This window comes from Salvia splendens, chromosome 9, assembly GCF_004379255.2.
Source record: "Salvia splendens isolate huo1 chromosome 9, SspV2, whole genome shotgun sequence".
In the NCBI taxonomy this organism is placed as follows: Eukaryota; Viridiplantae; Streptophyta; class Magnoliopsida; order Lamiales; family Lamiaceae; genus Salvia; species Salvia splendens.
In genome coordinates this window covers 21,775,861-21,801,760 of record NC_056040.1, presented here as the reverse complement: position 1 = coordinate 21,801,760, position 25,900 = coordinate 21,775,861, and the positions used below count along the sequence as shown (strand labels likewise).

Here is a 25,900-nt window from a genome sequence, read left to right as displayed (position 1 = left end):
TTGTCCACCTGCAATGGTTGAACGATCGCGGACGAGGACGAGTGAGAGACCTTGCCTTGTCCGGACGAATTTTGAACCATTGCGAATGCTCTAAATAGTAGTAACATGAAACAAATAAATAGTAGTACTCCCTCCGTTCCATAGTGGTGGAAGTATTTTTTTTCAGCACATAATTAAAAAAACTTGTGTTAAGTAAGTTAAGTAAACGAAGAATAAAGTAAGAAATGAAAAAAGTAGAGAGACGAAGAGAGAATAAAGTAAAAAAAAGAAGAAATATGTTAGAATTTTTGCTAAAAAAAAATGAACGGAGATAGACATTATAGTCATAACAAATTAAGTGTATGGTGCATTGCTTTCCCTCGTGATATTCAAAAAATTATCATCGTTGTCAAGTTAATTGAATCCCACTAAGAAGCAACGCAAAGTTACATCCTTGCCCTTACCTGAAAAATATCATGTCTAAGTCTAAACTACCCTTTCCTCTGCTTCTCCATCCAATTTACAGTTCAATAGTATTAAAAAAAAATCAGTGATAATTATTCTATGAAGTCATACGATATCTAGCTATACTCCTAGAAGAAATTAAGAGAAAAAAAAATCAACAGAGACAATCTTGTTGGTTTTCCGATATTAGCTTATGATGATGATCAAATTGTTGATCGTCATATTCTCCGGTGAGTTCCTCCGCTCTCCGGGCCTCGAATTCCCAATCGGTTCTGAGCAGCACCACCATCATTGTGATCATACACGAACCTTGGGCCGCCAACAACCCGATCCACAGGCCCTCAAAATCCATTTTGCAGTAGAAAGCCAATCCTACCGCCACCGGCATCCCTACCAGATAGAAGCATCCCAAGTTGATATTCGCCCCCACCTTGGGCCGGGCCGTGCCCCTCAGCACCCCGCACCCCGTCGTCTGCGGGCAGTTCCCCAGCTCACACAGCCCGATTATCGGGAGCACGAGCGACGTCAGCGCGATGATCTCCTCGTCGTCAGTGAACATACGAGCCCACACCTTCCTCACCGCCACCGCGAAGAAGAGGGCTGAGAATCCCATTAAGAAGCTAAGGGAGAGCCCGGTGAGAGCCGCGAATTTGGCCCGGTCCGGCCTCCGGGCCCCTACCTCGTTCCCTACTCTCGTCGAGACGCTGAAGCTGAGGGAGGAAGGGAATATGTAGATTAATGAAGTGGTTTGGATTAGGATTCCCATTGACGCGACTGTCGATTTCGGGCTGAGAAGAAGGCCGCAGAGGAGGATCATGATCTCGTACCACCACCATTCCAAGCAGACGGAAATGCAGCTCGGAATTGCTAAGTTGAGGAGGGATTTCCATCCGGTGAGGCATTCCCTGGTGAAGCCGCCCCACGTCTGCGTGCACCTCTTGGAGATGATTAAATATATCATGAGCGAAACGACAACGTTGAAGTTAGTCCAGATGGAGCCTAGTGCGACGCCTTGGATGCCGAGGCCGAGCTTGATTACTAAGAGGTAATTGATGGGGACGTGGAGGAGGACGGAGGCCGCGGCGCATAAGGTGAGCGGCATGGTGATGGACTGGCTCCGTAGATAAATCCGGAGAGGGTGGAGGAGCGATTGCGCGAATAAATCGGGTATGGAGTAGAGGAGGTAGGCCTGTGCTTGGGCCGCGATGGCGGGGTCTTGGCCGCAGAGGAGGAGGATGCGGTCCATGTTGAGCCAGAGGAGGGAAATGGGGAGGGAGGCGAGGAGGAGGAGGAGGACGGTGCGCTGGAGGGCGAGGCCGAGGAGGGTGTATTTCTTGGCGCCGAAGGCCTGGCCGCAGATGGGCTCCATGCCAACAGCGAGGCCGGAGAGGATTGAGTAGCCGGTGATGTTGGCGAAGCCTACTGCGAGGGAGCCGCCAGCGAGGGCGAGGTCGCCAAGGCGGCCTAAGAAGAGCATTGAGATCATGGAGCGGGAGTAGAGGAGGAGGCCCGTGAGGATCATGGGGAAGGCGATGCGGCCGAGGGAGAAGGCCTCCTTGATGGCCTTCTCCGCGGTTGGCTCTTGCTGGGGTTTGGGGATCAACTTGGTTAAGATGTCGGGTTCTTGGGGTGATTTTGATGGGGAGTTGCATTTCATGTTGGTGGTTTGTTGGCACATTTTAGGCAGAGAGAGAGAGAGAGAGAGAGGGTTGGAGGGGAATTCACAAGGGAGGGGAAATGAGGTATATATAGGGAGCATGAACGGCTATTGTGCGTGTCGTTTGCGACCGGCGAAACTCAAACTACTGTGTGCGGCCATGTTTTTTTAATACGACTTAGATTCTACAGTCGTAAATTTGGATTTCTACTTTTCTTGACCCTACTTTATCATCTTGTATTTGTTCATGTACACACAATTATATTGAATCTTTCACAACTAGCCACTTGGAATCTTCTAGAAGACTATAACCTTCCACTAATGAAATGAGATTAACTGCTAACTGCTGTTTAAGGAGATTTAACAGAATCGGTGCGAACATTAATAGTATATATAAAAAATAAAGTGTGACTTAGTTGAAGGAAAGATAGAAAAGGAGAATTGAAAGTGTGAAATACATGTGGTTTTTGAGGTCGGCCGAAACAATCGGAATGGTTAGTATTGGGCCCAAGCAGTCGTGGATTTGATCCATGCTGACAAAAAGAAACTAAGGATTTATCCAATTTCATCTTCATTCACCGAAAGTGTCGCGCCATCTATATCCAAATGCTTTCGCCGTAATTCAATTTTTAGCAGTTTTCTAATACTTAATAATCCACAGTTTCAAGCTTACTTTTTGTTATCTCTTGAAATTACAAGTTACAACTAAATTACAGATGAATGTGGTCAGCATCGACTTCGTAAGGTAAGTACAGCTCAAAACGAGTCCATGGGCGAAAACGAAATGAGAACGGTCACACCGTGGCTACAGCCAACAAGTGTCTTTGGCCTATGGACAGCGACTCTACATCGTCTGCACCGTGTGGTCCGTCCCATGAGTGCTGTCAACAACCATAGGAGCAGGGCTAAAAAATTGACAACATTAATTTAGTTATTTTTCTATTCCCTCTGTCCCGAATAATTTGTCTCATTTTTCTATTTAGGTCTCTCACACATAATTTGTCCCATTGCACTTTTACCATTTTTGGTAGTGGACCCCTTATTCCACTAACGCATTCCTACTAACATTTTATTATAAAACTAATATATAAAAGTAGGACTCGCATTTCACTAATTTTTTCAACTCACTTTTCATTACATTTCTTAAAACCCGTGCCCGGTCAAAGTGAAACGAATTATTCGGGACGGATGGAGTAGTTTTTAAATTTTGTTTACACACGAAATTTCCTTCTCTACCTATATAATACTCCCTCCGTCCCGGACTACTTGCACTTATTTCCTTTTCGACACGGAGATTAAGGAATGAGTGTATAATTGCGGCTGTAGGTGATAATTTTTACTAAAAAATGGAAAGAGTGCAAATAACTTGGGACGTCCAGAAAGAAAATAAGTGCGAGTAGTCCGGGACGGAGGGAGTATATCAATCCAAATTCACACATCATATACATGTTATTTTTACCATATTTTATGTTGATTGAGCTTTAGAATAAGACGAAAAAAGATCAAGGAATTGAAGTTGAAGACTATGATGAGGACCCCATTATACTGAAATAGGTAGTAGAATCGAACTTTCTTTCTTCAATGGTCTCTCATTTTAGGTAAAAATAAAAAAAATGGAACAAAAAATTGCATAACACACGTGGTAATGAGAATTACAGTTCAAATTCATAAATGAACACAAGTGGACCAATGATAATATATTGAAGTGGAGAATACACCTGTTGTGGACATAACATAACCAGTCAATCAACAACTATTTGATTGTGTCAATTCAAAATGGAAATTTAAGTGTGTCTCAATTAGTTTATGAATTAAGTTGAGGTTGTGCACTTGTGCACTTGTGCACTATTATTGGTTAATGATTGTACAGTAGACTGAATAAACTGCAATTGGAGTTCACACAACACACACACTAAAAGTGGTCTGGTCTATAGATCCAACAAACAATGTGGGCTCAAAATTTCTAAATGGATGATTTTAAGGTATATTAATGGTCTGGTCGCCTAAACGTGTGGAAACATTATACTGTAGTATTTGTTCTAGTTTTTGTTTCCAGAAGTGGAAATTTTGCATGCTTTAACTGCCGATAGTGAACGAATGTCAGTCCATAACCATCCAACCCGTCCAACCTATTTTATTATCTCTTCGCATATATATATATTCCTTTTACATTACTTTAACAAGACGTGGCAAAATATATTACTACTACTAATCTGGCTGAAATTTTTTCTGGAATCTGAGTTTGGTAAGATATATAGCTGATCCCTGCCTGATAAGGCTCATTTCATGCATCGGTTTAAGGGTAAAATGTGTACTACTTGATCGGTTTATCGCGCAAAACAAGTGTTATTGTGCATAATGCCGCTTGACCAAGGCAGAAAGGCCGAACTGATCAAGCAAGTACAAAAGGCGATAAAAGGCCAAAAATCGGGGAAGTTGATCAAGGGGAGTAGTCAAGCAGTTAAGGAGGGGACCACTAGGTATCAGAAGAAAGACATGCGAGCCTATGAGCTGGATGATGCGCAGCAATCTGTTATCAAGGACAACGTTCTAGAAGGGGACGCGTGCTGATACATGAGACGCAAGGATGGAGCTGAGTCACAGATTTGTTACTGAAAAGCGTCGTTGATTCTACAAGAAGAGCACGTAGCAATCCTTGAGTCGTTCATTCTCAACATGAGTGAATATTCTCTGTCAAGATCGTTATCCAGCTGGAGGCCGAGTCGAGCTTATAAATAGAGGATGTGCCACCACATGAAAAAAACGACGATCCTTTACTTTCTGTCTAGTTTAGCTTAGATTAGTTCTCTAGCTTAGTCCTGTTCTCTAGAATAGCTTAGCTTAGATAAAGTAATGTGTAGTTAGAAAGGGCAATCAAAGAAGCGCTGCAGAATACTTGTTATCTGTCGGCGTATTCTTAAATTTCCCGCCGAGATTCTTCTCGGTTTTACTTGCTTTCTTATTTTCCGAAGTATTAGCTTAGTTTCAAATTTACGCTGTACTTAGTTTAATTTTAATCGAAGTTGTTTTATTTTAATCCGCGTATTTACTTTTCCGCTGTCACCTGCAATTCACTTGACCCGGTAGTTAAAGTTCCTTTGATCAAGTTAGCAAAATTTAATTCTGTCTAGAGTAAAAACAGTAGTTGAAAACTCTCAAGTTAAAGGGTGGCACCAGCCAACCCCTCTGTTCACTACTCACACACTCGACACACCAACTTCTCTGTGGGATCGACCCCGAACTTGCCGCTTTACTGTTAAAATAGTGCGAAATTGGGAGTTTACAAATTACATTGGTAGGAAACGAGCTAGAGCGAGTTTGAATCGATCAAGTGGCAACGAAATTTGCAAACTGATCCAATCGGTTCGGTTATCTTCAATATAACTTGGTCCGAATTTGCGCCCCTCTCGAGGCCCTCCAAAATGGTGACGTTGTCGGGGAAGCATGGTGTTACTTTATGTTTGTGCGTAGGTGTATATAATCTTATTTCTTTGTTTTCTCATTTTTTTATTGTTGATGAGAAGGTACCAACGCGGTGGACGCTGGAATCATCCCTTTCTATACAGAGAGACTAACGCTCATTGGAGGGTCCAGGAAGCCGGCATCGTCACCACTCGTTACAGAGCAGCATTAGAAGCCGCAGCAGCCGCTGAACAGAACACACAACCACCACCACTCGAACAAGGAGAGATGGCCCTCGTCGTTGACGACTCAGGAATTGGCTCTCTGCACGCTCATGATGAGAAGGAGCCCACACATGCCATTGCCGCTACTCCTGGGATGCGGACCATCGCGATCAAATCGGGAGTACTGGCCGTTTTGTCCCACTTCTACGGTCTTTTGAAGGAGTATCCGTACGCTTTTTAGAGGAATTCTGCCGATACTGTGATATTCAGCCCGTGCCGGCTGGATCCACATCCGAAGATTATAGGCTCAAAGCTATTCCCTTCGTTTTGAAGGGTGATGCGGGTGTCTGGCTGTCAAGGCGGCCAGAAGGATCCATCAGAACCTGGACTGAATTCCGCATGATATTCCTAGATCGCTTTTTTCCAGCATCGAAGACAAGTGCCCTGAAAAGGGAGATTACAGAGGCTAGGCAGGAGTACGATGAGCCCCTCGGTCAGTACTGGGACAGATTCCAAGGTTTGCTTCAAGCATGCCCCAATCACAAGCTGGGGGAGCGAGAGATCTACTCGATCTTTTATGGCGGACTCACTGTGGATATCAAGAATGATCTCAACCTCGCAGCTCAAGGAGATTTCTCAAAGACCGCATTCAGCCAAGCCAAAAATATACTGGAGAGGCTGATCGAGGCTAAGCGGTCGTATGAGACGTCTCGAGGGCAGTATAGGAGAGGGGCAGTGCATGTAGCAGAGGCGCGCAATGATGAAAAGTTGGAGGCTCGATTTGAGCAGATGGAAAGGAAACTGCTGGAGGCAGTAGAGAAAGCCAGACCACCTCCACCACCTGCACCAAAGGAAACGCAGTATGTGCCGCAACCGTCCCCCACCAGAAGAGCATCACTACTACTTTTGCGAGTTCCCCCCTGAGGTAGAGCCACAGGCCCAAGTAAATGTCGTTGGCCACTGGAACGCAAATGGCAACTGGATCCAGGGGAAGCAGAGAGATGCTCCATGGATGGACCACCCAAATTTCAGGTGTACTGATCAGAATCAGAGCCAACCATCGCAACCCTCGACACTGCAGGCCTGCTTGGGTCCAGGATAGATCAAACACTAGAGGGAACAGAATGCAGGGAGGACAGGCAGGATGGTCGAATGGACCTCAAGGGAACTGGTCAAATGGAGGACAGTCTAATTGGTCAAGTCGACAACAGGAGGGAGAATGGGGGTACCAACACCAAGGCCCTCAGTTTAGCAACCAGGGAAGACAGTCAAATAATCAAATTGTGAACTATGTCCCGCAGTACCAAAGAGGGAACCAGCAGAATCATCTTCCCCAGAACCAGCCAGAGCAGTATGGACCTTCCGGCTACTACCAGCAAGGCCATGGAGGAGGTCGATTTAATCAGAGATATAACAAACAGCAATTTGATGGTCCAGGAGATGTGATGATCCCGTATCAGCCCCAAGATGCGATGCGAGAAATACAAGAGACTCAGAAAGAACAGATGGCTGCACTCGAGATGCTTACAAAGCAGTTATCTCAGGTCGTCATGTCACTGGGTGAGCTGAGAGGGAATGAAGGAAAGCTCCCGACCACAGTGCAGCAACCAACAGGGCGAGAAAATGTCAATACAGTCTCTCTGAAATCGGAAACAGTTTGTCAAAGCTCATCTGCGAGTTTTCCAGCACCTAGACCCAATCATAACGGAAGCCTTGAGTCCAGCACCCATGATCAAGTCACACAAGGAAAAGAGCCCAGCACCCGTAAACAGGTAGCTGGGAAGAGGAAGATGGGCGAAACAGAAAATGTGACTGGAGTGATCCAACCTAGTGATCTTCCACCCAAGAAAGCTGACCCAGGGGTGTTTACGCTTCCAATCTCCATCAGAAACGTCAAAATGGAGCACGCAATGTGCGACCTAGGGGCTTCCATTAATATTATGCCATATTCTATATACGAGAAGCTGGAAGATGCTAAGCTTATCAAAACTGATACGGAGATACAACTAGCAGACGGGTCTTCCATTTACCCCGAGGGAGTTTTGGAAGATGAACTTGTCAAGGTGAAAAAGTTCATGTACCCCGCCGACTTCTTCGTCATAAAGACGACAGAGCCGGGAGCGGAAGAGTCTGTTGGCATCCTTTTGGGAAGGCCATTCTTATCCACGGCTAGCACGGTCATTGATGTCCGCCATGGAACGATGAAGCTGAGTTTTAATGGAGAGCAACTTACATTCAAAATTGATAAAGCTGTGAGGAAGCCACAGGACAGCGAGAGCATTCAATCAGTAGACGCTATCAGCCCTCGGAAACAAAAGTATCCGGAAAAGGAATCCTTCAAAGAAACACCCTCTAGTTCCACTGAAGATGAACAGCTTAAGAGAGAAGCGGCTGAATGGTTTGATACAACGATGACTGGGAAATGGATGATCAAGCCATTGAAAGGGCAATTATGGAATTCTGCCAGCCGTCACAGCCAGCCGAGTCAAGATAGATTACCCAACTGAGAAGGGTTGAGAAACTACCTGACCAGGACGCACCATTGAGAAGAAAGCTGAGGAAGAATCCCTTACCTAAGGGGCAACTGTTACCCTTACCTGGATCGTCAGCCACCCTCAAGGACTTGTCCAACCAGACGTATCACAAGCCAGTCAAACCAAATCTGCAAGGACAGGAAGGACAACTGATAAATGAACTGAGGCCGGGTTAAGAGGTAGTCAAGCGGAAAAAAGCAAACCTGATGGAGATTGACCCAGATCCGTGCATGCATTCCGCCATGTTAGAAAAAGAAGTGGCACCCCACCTTGATCGACAATGCAGGCTCGACCCCACTCTGAGGAAGGAAAAGTTCATAGTGGGGCGGAGAGAGTTACTCTTCTAGAGTCAACCCAAACTGATACCCAAAAAGCGAAATCTAAACTGGGTAGACCCTCAAACAATCATGGCAATGTGCACACAGGTGGCGAAACTCCCATACCCTACCAATCAGAAGAAGATCAGAGCCATGTTGGGACGCGCCGGGGTCTATAGGAGATTCATCAAGGATTTCGCAAAGATAGCCCAGCCTCTGACGAAGCTTTTTCAGAACGACGTGAAGATTGAATTCCATGATGTCTGCAAGGCCGTATTAACACTTCTAAAGGACCGATCTGTAAGTTCTCCGATTATACGCGCCCCCGACTGGAATCACCCCTTTGAGGTGAGGTGCAATGCTAGTGACTATGTTGTGGGGGCAGTGTTATGTCAGAAAATCAAAGGAAAGAGTTACGTCGTTTTCTATGCGTCAAAAACATTGAACCAAGCACAAAGGAGCTACGACGTGACTGGAAAGGAGATGGTATCGGTAGTCTGCGCTTTTGAGAAGTTCAGACCGCACCTGCTTGGGTCCAAGGAGTTAGACTGGGAAGCTGATCACCCGAGCCGAATTATACAAGAAGATAACGGTGAGGACATTCCGGACGAGCACATGCACCCGATCAAAGCAACATCTAAAAAACAGCGGAGAATTGATCAAGCCAAACAAGGAAGCAAGGGACAGCACACACGGAAAGAACCATAGTTTGCAGACAGGGCCGACTACTTGGTGGCAAGCGAGTTGCTCGGAAGGGGCGAAATGGAGGCAATTTGTAGTGGACGACAGTCCACTACTCATGCCTAACTCGCACAAGTGAACAGGTAAGAGGAGTGATCGGGTGTTCATGGGTAGTCTGCTTGATCAAACAACAAATTCTGAATCTATTAAATTGATCAAGTGACATCCCAGGGGGAGCCGGTCAAATCCTTGTTAGTGTAAATAGTTTTTCGTATGTTGTTTCTTTTTTTATTAGAATTTAAAAGTCAGAAGTAGAGGAAGGAACTGATCACGTGGAATTATGAGAGTTTTCATCTAGACTTAATTGTCCACTTGATCAGTACAATTTAAATTTAATTGGTGGTAAAGTGATTGAGTTGATAAGGGCAGGTGATGATAGGACGTATGCAGTCAGTAGAAGAGGTGTCAGGCGGCGCAAACTGTCGCAATGAAGGGACGTCTTGGAGAGAAGGAGGAAGCGTATCGGAGAAGCTTTGCCACCTGGCATTCTGAAAAGGCACGCCCGTATGCACAGAGTCGCAAAGATCTCAAACAGGCAGGGATCTCAACAGTCGGAACTTCAGTATAAAAGGGGTCTTTCTGATCCCACTTTTCATCAACCGCTGCCAGAACATTTGTGTTGTCCTCATCTAATTCTCTCCAAATTCAAATCACCTCCAAGGAATCACCAGAAAGAGATGCAGAACACTCAACTCAATACTTCCCCTTTTTCTTCAGGAGCCGGTATCAACAGTGATAATCGGAGATCCTTGTCACCACCCAGCCCAAGAAACCCTAACCTTACCCCACCAACCACCGGAACCCCATTATCGCCTCCTAGATTCATCGGACCACTCCAATGTGTAAACCCGGTTTACATAAGGCGTGTGGACTCCGTACTCAGAAGTTTTCCCACCGGCACTGACCCCACGGAGGTTTACACCGCCCTCAAGGCTCGCCTAGGAATTTCTCGGTCTAAGGACCCCGCTTCGCCACCACCAGCAGAGGGTTCTCTGCTTTTCCCCAGTGATCTCCTACTACAAATGAGGGAGGCAGAATGGAACCGCTTTTCGACTGTGGAGGATGACTCTGCCTCGGGAAGGACGCGCCGCCAGACAATGGACCAACTGCTGAAGGAGTTGAGGTTTTGAGGCGGCAGATGGATATAAAAAAAAGATAAGCGACCCAAGGGACCGGAGCAGTCATAGAAGCAAGCAGCACTGTGGAGGTCAGCCAGGTGAGAGCAGAGGAAGAGAGCAAGAGGAAGGGGGAAGAAAGTATCCTTCCTCCCCCCAAGAAGGGCCACCATACCAACCAAGGTATGGGGGTTTACTAAACGCTGCCCAGCATGCTTCTCTGCTCAAAGGTGATAAAGGGAAAGATACCAAGGAGGAGGAGCTCCGATGAACGCAACCGCCTTAGAGGCAATAAGGAAGGCCTGTGTAGTGGACGCAATAAGGAAGGCGTGCAACATTCCCTGTTTCAACCATCTAGAAGGCGGTGGTATCACCCCTAACTCAGTTCTTTGTGTAAATTATGTTTTGACTCCGTTCTCACACTTAGTCCTACGTATGGACTAAGTGTGAGAAGTTTATGGAAGTTGTTGTATGTTTTGCCTATGTGTTGCATTTTTCTATATTTGTTAGCATGTGTTGATCGCTGGCACTGTTTCACACTTAGCCCAGTGTCTGGTCTAAGTGTGAGAAGTTTCCCTTGTTATTATTGTGTCGTTGCCTGTGCCTAACCCTTTTTCCCACTGCATCCAGTCCCTCGAGGACGAGTTCACATGCAGTGGGGAGAGAGGACGGGTTAGTTACAGTAGAATCATACATGCTAAAATTTTTTAAAAAAAATAACAAATTCCAGTTAGTAATGAAATAGGCAATATGCATGAAATTGGCTAAATGGAAGACTTGATTACTTCTTGGAAGAGTTAGATGCTCACATGTAAAAACTTGATTGTAAAAACTTGATCAATTTGAACGACGCAAGTATGATGGAAACGCTCAATTTCTAAACCAACTGTGAAGCCTCTCTATATGTGAGTTATAAGCCAAAACTAGAGCACTTTCTACTATTTTTACAAAAGAAAATTTTACGAGAGGCTGACTTTTAATATTAAGATGAAAATTGCACAAGTAGTAATGACTAAAGGCACTAGGACTTAGCCATTTGAGCCGTTTCTTTTCCTTCGTTCCACGAACCTGCTTCGTTAATCAGGCACCCCTTAGTTAACCACTTTGAGCCCATACACTCTTACCCGTTCTTTGAAGCCTTAAAACCGAACTCAAGTTTCATATCACATGAGGAAAGAGGGTCAAAGAGATGAAGTTTTTCAAGGGAAACAAAAGGGGATAGCAATATAATAGTCGAAATAAAGGGTAGTCGGGTTGATCAAGTTAGAGGATCAGGTTGACCAAGTCAAAAAAATGTTGAGAAAAAGAAAAGGGCAGGAAAAAGTTGTAACATGACTTGGGAAATTGAAAGTTAGGAAATAAGCCAAAAATTTAAAAGGCTAAAGGACGTTTTTTTTTACCAAAGTAAGTATCTGGTAGAAAAATAAATATCCCAACTTGATCCAGCAAGTCTACTCATAACTTTGATCTTTTGACTCATGTGATTCTTCATTTTACAATTTAAAATTTTTATTTTAACTTAGAACCCCTAGAACCATACCCTAATATGTTACTACCCTTAAGCCCCGTTACAACCAAAAACAAACCTTAAGGAACTATCTTGTGCAGTCCGATTCAAGGTATTAAAATTGTGAATACCGAGTGAACAGTCCTAACATCTCTAGTGAGAAATGAGCAACTGAGTGAATCCAACCGTGGTTTAGATTGAGCAATCTTGACAAACTGACACCTTGATCAAGCAAACGCGAAAAAGAAGAAACATAAGCTACTGGCAAATTGATTGACCTCAACCTCGGGTATGATTGTTGGAAATTTATTCGGTCTAATGTATACATGTAAATATGTGTTTTTGGTTTTGAGTCTTGTTTTTCTATTCGTCTTCTTTTACTTGTGAAATGAGTAAATCATGCCTGAAATATGCCTTATCTTTTTCTTTTCTTTTTTTTATATACTTGAGGACAAGTATGTTTTAAGTGTGAGCAGTTTGCTAGGGCTCATTTCATGCATCGGTTTAAGGGTAAAATGTGTACTACTTGATCGGTTTATTGCGTAAAACAAGTGTTAATTGTGCAGAAATGCCGTTTGACCAAGGCAGTAAGGCCGAACTGATCAAGCAAGTACAAAAGGCGATACAAGGCTAAAAATCGGGGTAGTTGATCAAGGGGAGTAGTCAAACAGTTAAGGAGGAGACCACTGGGTATCAGAAGAAGGACATGTGAGGCTATGAGCTGGATGGTGCGCAGCATTCTGTTATCAAGGACAACGTTCTAGAAGGGTACACGTGCTGATACATGAGACGCAAGGACGGAGCTGAGTCACGGATTTGTTACTGAAAAGCGTCGTCGATTCTAAAAGAAGAGCACGTAGCAATCCATGAGTCGCTCATTCTCAACATGAGTGAATATTCCCTGTCAAGATCGTTATCCAGCTGGAGCCCGAGTCGAACTTATAAATAGAGGATGCGTCACCACATGAAAGAAAGACCGATCCTTTATTTTCCGTCAAGTTTAGCTTAATTTAGTTCTCTAGCTTAGTCCAGTTCTCTAGAATAGCTTAGCTTAGATAAAGTAATGTGTAGTTAGAAAGGGCAATCAAAGAAGCGCTGCAGAATACTTGTTATCTGTCGGTATATTCTTAAATTTCCCGCCGAGATTCTTCTCGGTTTTACTTGCTTTCTTATTTTCCGAAGTATTAGCTTAGTTTCAAATTTACGCTGTACTTAGTTTAATTTTAATCGAAGTTGTTCTATTTTAATCCGCGCATTTACTTTTCCGCTGTCACTTGCAATTCACTTGACCCGGTAGTTAAAGTTCATTTGATCAAGTTAGCAAAATTTAATTCTGTCTAGAGTAAAAACAGTAGTTGAAAACTCTCAAGTTAAAGGGTGGCAGCAGCCAACACCCCTGTTCACTACTTACACACTCGACACACCAACTTCTCTGTTGGATCGACCCCGAACTTGCCGCTTTACTGTTAAAGTAGTGCAAAATTGGGAGTTTATAAATTACATTGGTAGGAAACGAGCGAGAGCGAGTTCAAATCGATCAAGTGGCAACGACATTTGCTAACTGATCCAATCGATTCGGTTATCTTCAATATAACTTGGTCCGAATTCGCGCCCCTCTCGAGGCCCTCTAATCCCCTTCGCAATGAGATTGCGCAGAATAAAGATTAATTAAAATTTTGTATTTTGGAAAATTTAATCACTAATAATAATGATGATAATAATCTTTATTCGTATATCATTTCTACTCCATTCATTTTGAGTAGATATATTCATATATTCCCTTTATTTTGTGCGTAGCCATCACCCAATAGTGTGCGTGTTTAAATCAATACACTAATTTATATAAGGAAATTAACAAAAATCGAGAAAATACTGGCTTGCGAGTGATCAACAGCCAAATTAAGGCTCGTGACTTCTTGAGCCTCTGACGCAGTGATCAGTTATAGAAATTAATAGGATTCTATCTTAAAATTAATCGGTGATAAAAGGATAATCAATTAAATTTTATATAGTCTCTTTTTACACCGATTTTGAGATACTATCTTCGTCCCAAGTTAATTGAGTCATATTCCATTTTGGGTTGTCTCAAGTTACTTAAGTAATTTCTCTTTTTGACTAAAAACAAAATATCTAATCACATCTATTGTATTCTTTCTTTTACTCTCTCCTCTCTCTTACTTCATTATCTCTTCTACTTTATTTTACTTTTTTAACTCACTTAACACAAATTTCTTAAAACTCGTGCCGAAAAGAAACGTCTCAAGTAACGTGGGACGGATGGAGTATATATTTATGTTTTCAATTATTAATACTCACTCAAATATTTCACTGTGAACCTTAGAGAGGTTGAACTTATTTTTTTTATAATTGGACCAACCTTCTATCAAATTAAAATTCCAGATATAATATGGGTTAGTAAAATTTAGTCCACATCAGATGATCCGCTCTGATATCACGATAGAAATTAATATGATTTCATACTAAAATCGTTTTGTAGTAAGAAGAGTGATCCATGAGACTTATATAGTGGTTTCAGTTATATTTTATACTGATTTGAAATATTCTTACATTTATGTTAAACTGCAAACAATAAGCGGCCTAAGATCACGTAGTGGTGTTCCATTGCAGATGGAGAAGGGTAAATGCTCTAAGATCCACCATGGAGTCCCGTAAGAGGCATTGCGCTGCTCTGCCCGTCACCGTGAACGGGCGCGGGGATGGGCGTTAGGAGGTCTGCCGAGCTGGTAAAGCCGCCGTTGCGAGCTTCGTGACGTAGGGGATATGGGGTGAGGGGTGGTTTTAACTTTTATTTTCTATAAATTCAAAAATCTATAAATAAATACCCTTCTTCACTTCTTATTTCACATCTCTGTCACTCTTAACCTCTTTCAAATTCATTCAACGAGCAACGAGCAATGGATCACATCGAGCTCTTAAACCACTACAAACAATTACATGAGATTGACATATTTATCTAATCCAATGGTTCGGAGTAGAGAGCACCTTGGGAAGTCGCCTCAAATATTGTTTTGCCGAGTCTATTTGAAGTAGAGGGGTGAATATTGATGACTACTGACAAACACGGATTTTTCATGTTTTTAAAGGCTAGATTTGACTCGTTTTGAATAAAAATCATGCAAATTATGTTCTTAAATTGCGTATGTTATACATTTTGGTGTTTTGACGTGTTTGTTGAGAAATGATAGAAAAAATTAGAAAAAGGTGCAAAAAGACCAAAGTGCAACAGCCCCAGTTCAAGCTGATTTTCCTAGAAGTTTTGAAGTCAAATCAGTGACTAATGCATACTATTTTTTTAGTCTTCGGAAGAGCTTCACATGAATACCTTGCATGTCTCAATCGGAATTTTGTGGAGAAAGTTATGGTCATTCTACAAACATTGCACAGTGCAGTCAAAGCTGGCGGAAATAAGGCGAAAATTCAAGGAAGGAAACAAAATACCATATTTTCCATTTCTTGTAGGGCACGAAAAATGTCAAGACTAAACATTTTTATAGCCTATAAATACCGCATAACCTGATTGATAATATTCATTTCAGAGCCTCCAATCCCTTTCCATCTCTACACCTTCTTCCATCCCATATTTCACACACAATTCATCCATCTTCCATTGGAGCGGAGCTCTGAAGATCCATGCAAGAGAAGACTGAAGATTGAAGATTCAACCTTGGGTTTTATCAATTTCTTTCATGTCTCTTACTTTAATAACTATGAGCAGAACATCTTTTTGTGAAATTTTTGGTGACACTACTAGAAAATTGGGCTATCCTTACATTCATCTTATGGCACTTTGTAAAAGATGTCAACCAAGATATTTTATCACCACACCATCCTTTTGCTGCATTTATATTCAATACTAATACTACATAATTAAATAAATGCCAAAATAAGACTTCTGTATTTACACTATCAAGTTTCTTTCAATTCTATTATTATAAAAGTTTTCATGCGTAATTATTAAAAACTAGTCTTATTAAAAAATTATGTAAGTAAAATAAAGTACCGCATTAGCAAATTGACAAAGTACACGCATTAGCAAATCAAATTGTCAATATTTACGGCTTTTGTTATTTTAATTATATATTAGGTGTCATAGCAAATTGGCAAAATTATAGTATTAAGCCTAAAGGCCCAAAACAGAATCCCAAATTTATGCTAAATTAACAGAATCAACTCCATCGTTCTTGTCTTTCTCTTCAACTCCACCGTTCTAAATTAACAGAATCTGCTCTCTTCATCAACCCCACCGTTCTTGTCTTTCTCTCCCCTACTGCTCTATCGTTCTCCACATCTGCCAATGCTATTTGAGTCGAAAGAATTCAATCTCTCTGTTCTTGTGTGCTCTATCTCGGACGAAGGGTTGTCGTGCCACCACACCACTGTCGTGCTTTGTCTTCTCTCTCAGGTCAGCTCATCATCAGCATCTCGCATTCTTAATTAATTTTGGTTTTATAGCCTTTTTTAAAAGAATTTCCGTAATAATTAAAGATTGCATTGGATATTTTGGATTGAACTGAAGAGCATTCATATTACTGTTTTAACAACAAGTTCGATTTTTGGCTCCCAAATTCCATAGTGATTGGTAATTATTGACTCTGACTTTTGCTTATATGATTTTCTATTTTGCATTGTCAATGCCTATTGTCCTGCTGAAAGAGTTTGAAGGTTTTAATAATTCATGATATGAACAATAAGATTGAGCTTTAAGGTTTTGCTTGCTCACCCTGTTGTTCTAGTTTGTGCTTACTGAGCATGTTTATGTTCACCATGTTTTTCCAGATTGTAATATCTAAGTTTCATTATTGGATAAGTGAAAAATGCTCTTTTATTCTATACACAAGGTTGTACTCAAGATATGAGGATTTAGTTTTTATATAAAATATCGGATACGCTTCAATGATGCTTATTTATATTTGGAATACAAAAAATTTGACAATTTTGGGTGCATCATGGGAACTTCATTGATAGTGGTTTGGTTTATTTTGAAATCGTTATGAGCAAAACTAGTGTCAGTAGCCAAGCTGTCAGATTATGAACAATTGAGAGTTTATAACAGAATGCATACTGAAGTCCCACAACATTTTCCGGTTATGAATAATGGTGAATGTTATCCACTTACAATGATCAATAATAATGTTGTCTATGCTTACTTTATTACTCTAATGTAGCAGTTATGACTTCTAAACGACGGGGGCAGTGTAGCAAAAGTGTTCGTTTGCAAGACGAACCAGATGTTTCACAACAAAGGTTGAAAACCAGTGAAGGTAACAAACAGTGAACTGATTATTCTAACATGGAATCGGATTTGTTGTTCGAAATGGTGTACTATACTTCAATATATTCTTTTATAATGATATACAGGTTTCACTACTAAAACATCAATAGGCAGAAGAGTTTATAGTAGAAATCTACATCAAAAAACTTTGGACATGGTCACACCTTCGCACCACAACCATGAAAGTGTGCCACCATTGGAGAATGAGAGCTTGAGTGTTGACGTCGAACAACAAGAAGATGAAGGTAATGGGAAATCAAACATTGTGACAAGTTGTGTAATCTTTTAAATAATAGACTAATCATATTATACTCGTCGTTCTTCAAGGTATTGCATCTAGTGCTGAAATTGTTGAAAAGCAAAGTAGAGGCCCTACGTATATGAAAAATATTTGGGGTCGCCCTCTAAACTTGCCCCCCATTCATGTTGAATATAATGAGTTCGGTCAAGCTATAGGTGGTGAGGATAGCACGCTCTGCCATTTCCTAGGTTCGATAGCAAGAAGCGGTAATTATTGTCCTATAGATATTAAAAGTTGGCATGCCATTCCAAAGGAGAGAAAAACTGAGATGATTGACATTGTAAAGGTAGTTAATGTTATTTAACTTTGTCAGATATTTTCGTTCCCTTCTATGCTTTTTGACTATCTTTTAACTTTCTCATTTACTACATGATTATTGATTATACATATATATATATACATATATATATATATATACGGTATATATATATATATATATATATATACCATATATATAACATTATCTGACTATGTTTAAGTAGTTACGATTCCATGTCCCTATCATTGCTGAGAAATGGATTCTGGAATCCATCGGAGTTAAATGGAGAAACTGGAAGCATTACTTGAAAACGAGATACTGGGCTGACGTACCTATCGAGCATTTAATAGATGATAGGGACGAAAGAGTTTTGGAAGTTCAATGGATCAATCTCCTTGCCTATTGGAGAACGGAACATGCAAAGGTTTAATCTACAATTCTAATGCTCATTTCATTTGAACTATGCATTCACTTCCCCTTTATCTCTTGCTATTAGAATGCAAGCAAAAGAAACAAAAAAGCGCGAGAGAAAAAGTTAATGAATCAAAGAACAGGAAAGAAGTCGTTTGCTCAAGTTAAAGCAAAAATGGTAATGTTTTCTTTCTTTCTTTTTCCTATGTTTTACTGATTCTTTTTACAATATATTACTCCCTCCGTTCCGCGGTAGTTGAGTCATTTCATTTTCTGCCCTCGTTTTAGAAAAATTATAATAAATAGTTAAAGTGGATAAAAAGTAAAGCAAGAGAGATATCTAACTTATTCTCTCTCTTGCTATACTTTTTATCTACTTTAACTATTTATTATCATTTTTCTAAAACGAAGGCAGAAAATGAAATAACTCAACTACCGCGGAACGGAGGGAGTAGTAATTTGACAATGTACATATTCCTAGACTAAAGAACTTGGACAATGCCCATCTCGTGTTCAACTATTCAAAACTTGTTTTGTTTCTTCAAATGGAAGCACAAGTGATGCTGTCTCTAGCAAAATTGTATGTGACGGTATATTTGTCCGTTATATGAAATGTATTATGCAATCTAATTCGTGCATTAACTTTTTAAAATTTATGCATTAACTTTTTTAAATTGTGTAAACAGTCAGCAATGGAAGATTGTAATGATCAATCTCTTGAAGGTTCGGACGATGCAATTGGTCCAGATGATATCTTTGCCCAAATTATGGGGAAGGATAGACCCGGCCATGTTAGGATGATGGGTAAGGGAGTGCGTCCTTCAGATTTATGGAACGAAACTTCTAAAAGCACATCAAACCGTTTGCTAGTGGAGTATCGAGAAAAGATTGAACGGCTAGAGGCAAGGCTTGCAACACAAGAAAGAGTTTGTGGTTCACAAGCAGACACTAGGCCAAATGTGATAGTCTCTAAGCCTTCCTCAGTAAATGCTACAACAGTTCATATTGATCAGGTAGCTTTGCTTTTATTTTCATACCATTTTAAAATATATTACATATTAAAATGGTGATTAATCAATTTTTATGTTTTGGAGGTTGGTACATACGTGTCTCTGAGAAGCATTTTCACAAGAAAAATTGTTGCCAAAGGATGTATTCATAGCATAGATCCAAGTACAAAAGTTGGCGACCAAATGTTGGGATTGAATTGGTGTGAAATAAATGTTAAAGTTGTGGTTGAACCTAAGGAGCAATTGATCAGACCCTACGACAACTTGCAAGAGCTTTCCCAGACAGTTGGTCATATGATTGCTTGGCCATGTTTTTTGGTATATTTTATAAATTATTTACTTACATATAATTACAAATGCATTTTAGTTTGATCCATAGTGCATATCCACCTCTATGTATGCAGGTGGAACCCATTATGTGACAACCATTGAATATTGATACATTCTCTTCTTGGACCACATGTACTTGGAAAGTTTAAATAAATTATAGTATTTGTATGATTAATTTGGTATATGCATTTTATTATGCAACTTGTATTAGGAATTATTTTGACCTTTACTTTACAACAACTCTTATGTTTTATCGGTCTTGAAACTTTTGGGCTTTCTGCTGAGCATGGCTACTTCTTAAGGTAAGTTGCATTGTTTTGTCTGCTGCCCTGTCAAGTCTTAGTTGCTTTAAGCTATGGTAGAAGTTCCTTTAAGTTGTGATGAAAGATCCAGTCCGCATGGTCTGATGTCGTTTAAGACGAGGAATCCATGGAATATGATAGTAACATAGTCTGTATAATTCATGAGCTGATGAATGTACTGTGTTCTGTTAGTTGAGAAATACTCTTTATGGTTTCTACAAAAATGTTTGCTTGGAATGATTGTTTCCAAACTATTTGGTAATCGGTAGTTATTTAGACCTTTACTTTTCTTCTCATGTTATACATATGGCTTTGTGGATGTAAATCATTTTAGATTCTCTAATACACATTTTTATACATCATATAGTTTAGAGGGATGTTGCTTGTGCTAAGTTTTATCTTCCTATAACATTGTTGCATCTTGCTCATAGCCTTATATACTTTGACATTATCTAAAAAACATGATATTCTAGAATTGGGACCACAGTTACAGTTACAAAGTTTTGTGCCTCTATTTTCTAATATATGTTTTTTTCTTCCCATTTGGTTATATTTCATTCTTTAACAGTTTGTTTCTTACAGTTTTTTTAATTCTTCTAGTACATATTACATATATATAATTGTTGTTTATGTATAACTCCAGATTTTTAAAATCAAATGTTTCAGGTGGTGTCGCAGAGAACGTTTGCCCTTTCGACAGATTTAAGAGGCTAACATATCTGAAGAAACAAGCAATGCACTTCTGGATAGATAGGATTTTACTAATTCTAGTATCTTTTGTGTATTTTACGTAGATTATGAACAACACTTTTAATATTGTTTAGTATGTAGATTGAAAATGCATTACATTTTGGCATTAGATACTTTGACCTTATGTTATTTAAATATGGCGTTTTATTGGAATTTGTTGTTTATGAAATGTTGTTGGATGAATAATTATAGTTTAATATGAATTTTATATATGTTGGAAGTGAAACTAGAATATTATATAAACACTATATATATACGTCAAATATAATTTTAAGTATTTGAAGGATTAAAATATAATTTATTAATATTTGAAGGAGGTAAATATAAATTATAGAAATTTGTAGACTAGATTGTAAATTATTTAAAATGCAGGATGAAATTGTAATAATATATATTTATGGGGGGTATTCCTTAAATTTTCGTGGGGTATATTGGTGTAGTCTAATAGATCATGTTGTGGCAATTTCTAGTGCCATTAGATGTGATTCTTCATTACATCTTTTGAGTGTAGCAATGATTGATCTTTACTTACACATGAGCTATTACTACATGTGTTGGGGCTGACACTTGCTTCAAGTGCCATTATAGATAAAGTGTAATGTTAATATAATTCTGGTGGCATTTTTAAGTGCCATAAAAGGCCAATTTTCTAGTAGTGTGAAGATATTCAATTGATTTTCCATGTTAGGCTTTGTAGTTATTTGATTTATCCTTGTGTCTTCTATATTTAATTTATTAGCTACCTCTTGAATGCATGTTAAAGTTTATTAGAGTACTCAGAAGACGAAATAATTGACTTGAAAAATGGATAATTCACACATTAATTCAATAGAACGCATATACACCACGACTGTAGAGGTTTATCCAAATGCTCGCCTCTAAGAAGACCTAATTGAAAATGTTTGGAAACCCACCAACATTTTCCATAATTGATGAACTTTTTCAATATTTTGATTTTAGGATTTTTAATTTCTCAACTTCTAGAATGTTTAACTTTTTTGGTTTTTGATGAAGTAATTTCACGTTGTATATAGTTTCCTTATATTTTAATATTAAAATTAAAATAATGCATAATATAATTTAATGTGAAAAGCGCGAGTAGGAGCGTGGCCTAGCAAAGACTAAAGATGGAGATAATGAGATTGTAAACGGTAAGGACTAAATTATGTAATGGATGACCTATCTATTATCGATCTTCTTCAAAAATCAAACTCGAAAGAGCTACAGCAATGTTTTACACGGTACCACATCATTTGTCAATCTTATTAATCAAAAGTGTCGAAAAAGAACACTAGAAACATTAATAAATTATACAGTAAACGAAGTAATTTGAAGACAATAAAAGCAGGCTAAAGCATCATCTATCACATCACGGCTTCTTCAACAAATTAACCCGATTTTGGTTTTTTACCAATCATATCAAACCACGTTAGTTTCTTCGTTAACTAGAAGCTGTTTTTCTATTTTTATTTTTCTTATACTATTTTGCAGAGTTAGGCCATCCACAACGATTTTCCTATATCGTTCCTTAAACCACTATTTGAGGGCTCCACTGTACTTTTTTACTCAATTCCTTAAGGCCATCCACAACGCTGTTCCTATACCGTTCCTATACCGTTCCTTAAACCACTATTTGAAGGCCCCACTGTACTTTTTTACTCCATTCCTTAACTAAGAAACGGAACCTGCAACCCTCCGTTCCTTAACCGTTCCTTAACCGTTCCTTAAATTACTATTCATTCAATTTCATTTTTTTTATTTCCAACCCAATTCAATTTAAATAAACACATTTTATTAAAAAACAAACACACTTTATTAAAAAACACACAACATTAAAAAAATTACAACTTAAACTTAAAAAAATAAAAAGCACACAATTAAAATCCTAAAAAAATAAAAAGCACACAATTAAAATCCTAAAAAAATAAAAGTACACAATTTTAATAATTTCATCCGCCAAAATTTGCCCAAATGTGCTCAATTAGATCCTGTTGGAGTTGGGTGTGGGCACTAGAGTCTCGTGTCCTTGCACGAATAGATAACCGTTCTTGTATAGACGGATGCGCTCCACTTCGAGGCGGACTACTTGCGGTTGAGCTTCCGGGGGATTCGTCGTCGAACCAATTTCCCGCCTCGGGTCCTTCGTCTTGGACAATCATGTTGTGCAAGATTATGCACGTATACATGATGTCGACCATGTTTTCCATGAACCACGTACGAGTCGGGGCTTTGATGATGTTGAAGCGCGCTTGGAGAACCCCGAACGCCCTCTCCACATCCTTGCGAGCAGCCTCCTGCTTCTGTCCAAAAAGAGCCTGCTTTGGGTTCGCAGACCCACTGCACGTCTTCACGAAGGTAGGCCACTTCAGGTAGATGCCATCGGCGAGATAGTACCACATTTTATAAAGCCGGTTGTTGGCGACGAAGTTGATGGCCGGCGCTTTACCATCCAAAACTTCGGTCAAGAGGTCGGACTGGTGGAGCACGTTTTACGTCGTTGTTCGACCCAGGGACCCCGAAGTACGCGTGCCAGATCCAAAGGCGGTAGTCGGCAACGGCCTCAAGTATAACGGTTGGGTGGGTGCCTTTGTGGCCGCTCGTGTAGGACCCCTTCCACGCCACCGGGCAATTCTTCCATTGCCAGTGCATGCAATTGACATTGCCGAGCATCCCGGGGAATCCGTGCACTGTTTCGTGAAGGTCGAGCAGGAACTGACAATCGGTCGTGCTTGGCCTCCGGAGAAATTCGTCGGTGAAGGCTGCCCGGACGCCTTTGCAGAATTTGAGCAAGCACATTCGCCCAGTGATGTCTCCGATGTGGAGGTATTCGTCGAACATGTCGGCCGTTTGTCCAGTCGCAAGCTGGCGGATTGCTGCATTACATTTCTGCAGCGTCGTGTGGCTGGGACGGCCGACCGCGTCGTACCCTTCCTGGAAGAACTCTTCCCAGGCTGCCAAAGTATTCGCAATGTGGAGAAATAAAGGTTTCCCCATGCGGAAACGGCGGCGGAAGTACGTATCTCCCCAAACCGGGTTATCGCAGAAGTAGTCGCGTACTAAACTTGCAGCGGCTTCCTCCCGGTTACGATGGATGTACGTACGGGAGCGTCGTTGGGGCGGCGCGGCTTCTTCGGCCTCCCGTCGTCGATCTTCTTCAAGTGATTGTTGCAATATTTGACGCATTTGTTCAAAAGGATCCATTAGTTTGATTAAATTTGGGAGAAGGAAAGCAGAGTTGATTTGAGATGAAAATTGGGGTGGAAATAGAGAGGAATAGATGTGTGTTTGTGATTGAAATGAGTATGAAATAGGAGTATTTATAGAGTAAATAAATAAAAAAAATATATAAAACGGATATAAAAAACGGTCACATTACCGTTGCAAAATTTTATTTTTTTTATTAAATTCGTATTTAAAAAAAAAAATTGAATTATTGCGTCACCGGGACGAAGCCCACTCGCGGGGCAGCGAGTGGGCTTCACGCGTCGAATGGGAGGCCGCCACGTCGCCTCGGCGCGTGGCGGAACGTTTCGTTCCGCGTTCCTCCGGAACGGAACGCGGCACGGCATAGGAACGGGGACGGGACGGAATGGGGACGGAACGGCACCTGCAACGCGTGCCGCCGCGGAACAGTTCCGCCGGAACGGCATAGGAACCGCAATGGCACAGCGTTGCGGGTGCCCTTATAATCGTCAAACAAACTAGAAACCAAATTAACTAGGACTTAACCAACCCACTAAAATGGATGATGCCACTTCCTCGTAGGGGTGGCAAATCGTGCGTGTCGGGTCGTTATCGTGTCGACACGATAACGACACAAACACGATAACAACAAACACGAACACGACCCGTTAAGAAAACCTCAAACACAAACACGAACACGACACGAAACCCTCAGACACGAACACGACACGAACACGACACGAACCCATTAACGACACGAACCAATTCGGGTCAACACGACACGATAACAACACGTACACGAGATGACACGATAACGACTCGATAACAACACGACCTGATAACGGTTAAACCTATTAAAAATGAAAATAATAAGAATTAATAATATTAAAATATTATTTGTTAACGGATAACACGAACACGACACGAACACGACACGAACACGTATTGTTAACGGATAACACGAACCCGACACGAACACGACACGAACACGACACGAAATTTTCGTGTCCTTAACGGGTCGACCCGATAAGGACACGAACCCAATAAGCTCTGACCCAAACCCATTATTTTCGTGCCGGTTCGTGTCGTGTTATCGTGTCGTGTCAAAAATTGCCAACCCTACTTCCTCGTTCTTAATTACGAAAAGTTGAAAGTGTGTCATTTTTCATATTGCTCTTTGAACATTTCTGATTTTAGTTAGTGTGCTTTGCCTTATGTTAATCATGTGCCATGACATAAATGGATGGTCAGAGCATCTCCAACAAGGAAGGGTAAATAAAAAAGGTATATTATCTATATACCTTCTCAAAAAATGAAATATATTTTTCCAAAAAGAAACATACTCCAAAAGAAAATAAAGTATATAGAAAGGTAAATGATTTTTTAAACATAAAATAAAAGTAAAAAATACACTAAAAATACATAAAGTGTGATACATTCTCCCTAAGAGAATGATTTTTCATGAATAGAAGGCAAATGAGGTAGTTATAAAATTTTATCTCTCCATTGATAGAGAGGTAAAGATACATCTTCAAAATGGGAAAATGTATAATACATTCTCAAATACCTCTCCCCTTGGAGAATGGTTTTTCATGAAAAAAGGTATATATGGTAGTTATATAACTTTATCTCTCCATTTACCTCTCCCCTTGCAAGAGCACGGATGTGGGCCTGGCCCCACTTTTTCTGCCTGCTCTTAGGCAAGAGCACAACACACACATTCGTGCTCTTCCGCAAGGACGAGCCCAAGGGTCCCACCACTCTATTATTCAATTTAAATAAAAACATTTCCACAAAATTAAAATTCATTAAAAATACCCGGAATAATATTACAAATTACAATAAAACTAAAAATTACATAATTAAAATCCTAAAAAATAAAAATTACATAATTAAAATCCTAAAAAATAAAAATTACATAATTAAAATCCTAAAAAATGAAAATTACATAATTAAACTACTAAAAAATAAAAGTTGCACAATTTAAGCATAAAAATTACATTCGGGAAAACTAGTCATCATCCGGCAATACCCCAACATTCTTTGGAGACCCCGTATCATCGCCACATGCGATCGAAGTTGCTCGGGGGTCATATTTGACCTATCGGCCAAATTGAGTT

The 25,900-nt window shown here is 40.4% G+C and overlaps 2 protein-coding genes across 2 annotated transcripts; one reads left to right on the top strand and one right to left on the bottom strand.

Annotated features, from left to right (window-relative positions):
• Window positions 1–274: 274 nt before the first annotated feature.
• On the bottom strand, window positions 275–2,321 carry LOC121746685 (protein DETOXIFICATION 49-like). The gene has a single exon (XM_042140600.1). The coding sequence runs from the start codon at window positions 2,201–2,203 to the stop codon at window positions 599–601; it is 1,605 nt and encodes a 534-aa protein (XP_041996534.1). The 5' UTR covers window positions 2,204–2,321; the 3' UTR covers window positions 275–598.
• A 14,811-nt stretch (window positions 2,322–17,132) lies between these two features.
• On the top strand, window positions 17,133–20,766 carry LOC121749305. The gene is made up of 8 exons (XM_042143885.1): window positions 17,133–17,223; window positions 17,321–17,479; window positions 17,562–17,821; window positions 18,018–18,218; window positions 18,291–18,383; window positions 18,892–19,218; window positions 19,300–19,533; window positions 20,514–20,766. The coding sequence occupies exons 1-8, from the start codon at window positions 17,133–17,135 to the stop codon at window positions 20,559–20,561; spliced, it is 1,413 nt and encodes a 470-aa protein (XP_041999819.1). The 3' UTR covers window positions 20,562–20,766.
• Window positions 20,767–25,900: the final 5,134 nt, after the last annotated feature.

Bases quoted from the DNA above. Each gene is read 5' to 3' on its own strand.
- LOC121746685 (XM_042140600.1), bottom strand. From the start codon at position 2,203: ATGCTCCCTATATATACCTCATTTCCCCTCCCTTGTGAATTCCCCTCC.
- LOC121749305 (XM_042143885.1), top strand. From the start codon at position 17,133: ATGACTTCTAAACGACGGGGGCAGTGTAGCAAAAGTGTTCGTTTGCAA. The intron at 17,224-17,320 runs GTAACAAACAGT...AATGATATACAG, and splicing joins AAGGTTGAAAACCAGTGAAG to GTTTCACTACTAAAACATCA. The intron at 18,384-18,891 runs GTAATGTTTTCT...TTGTGTAAACAG, and splicing joins CTCAAGTTAAAGCAAAAATG to TCAGCAATGGAAGATTGTAA.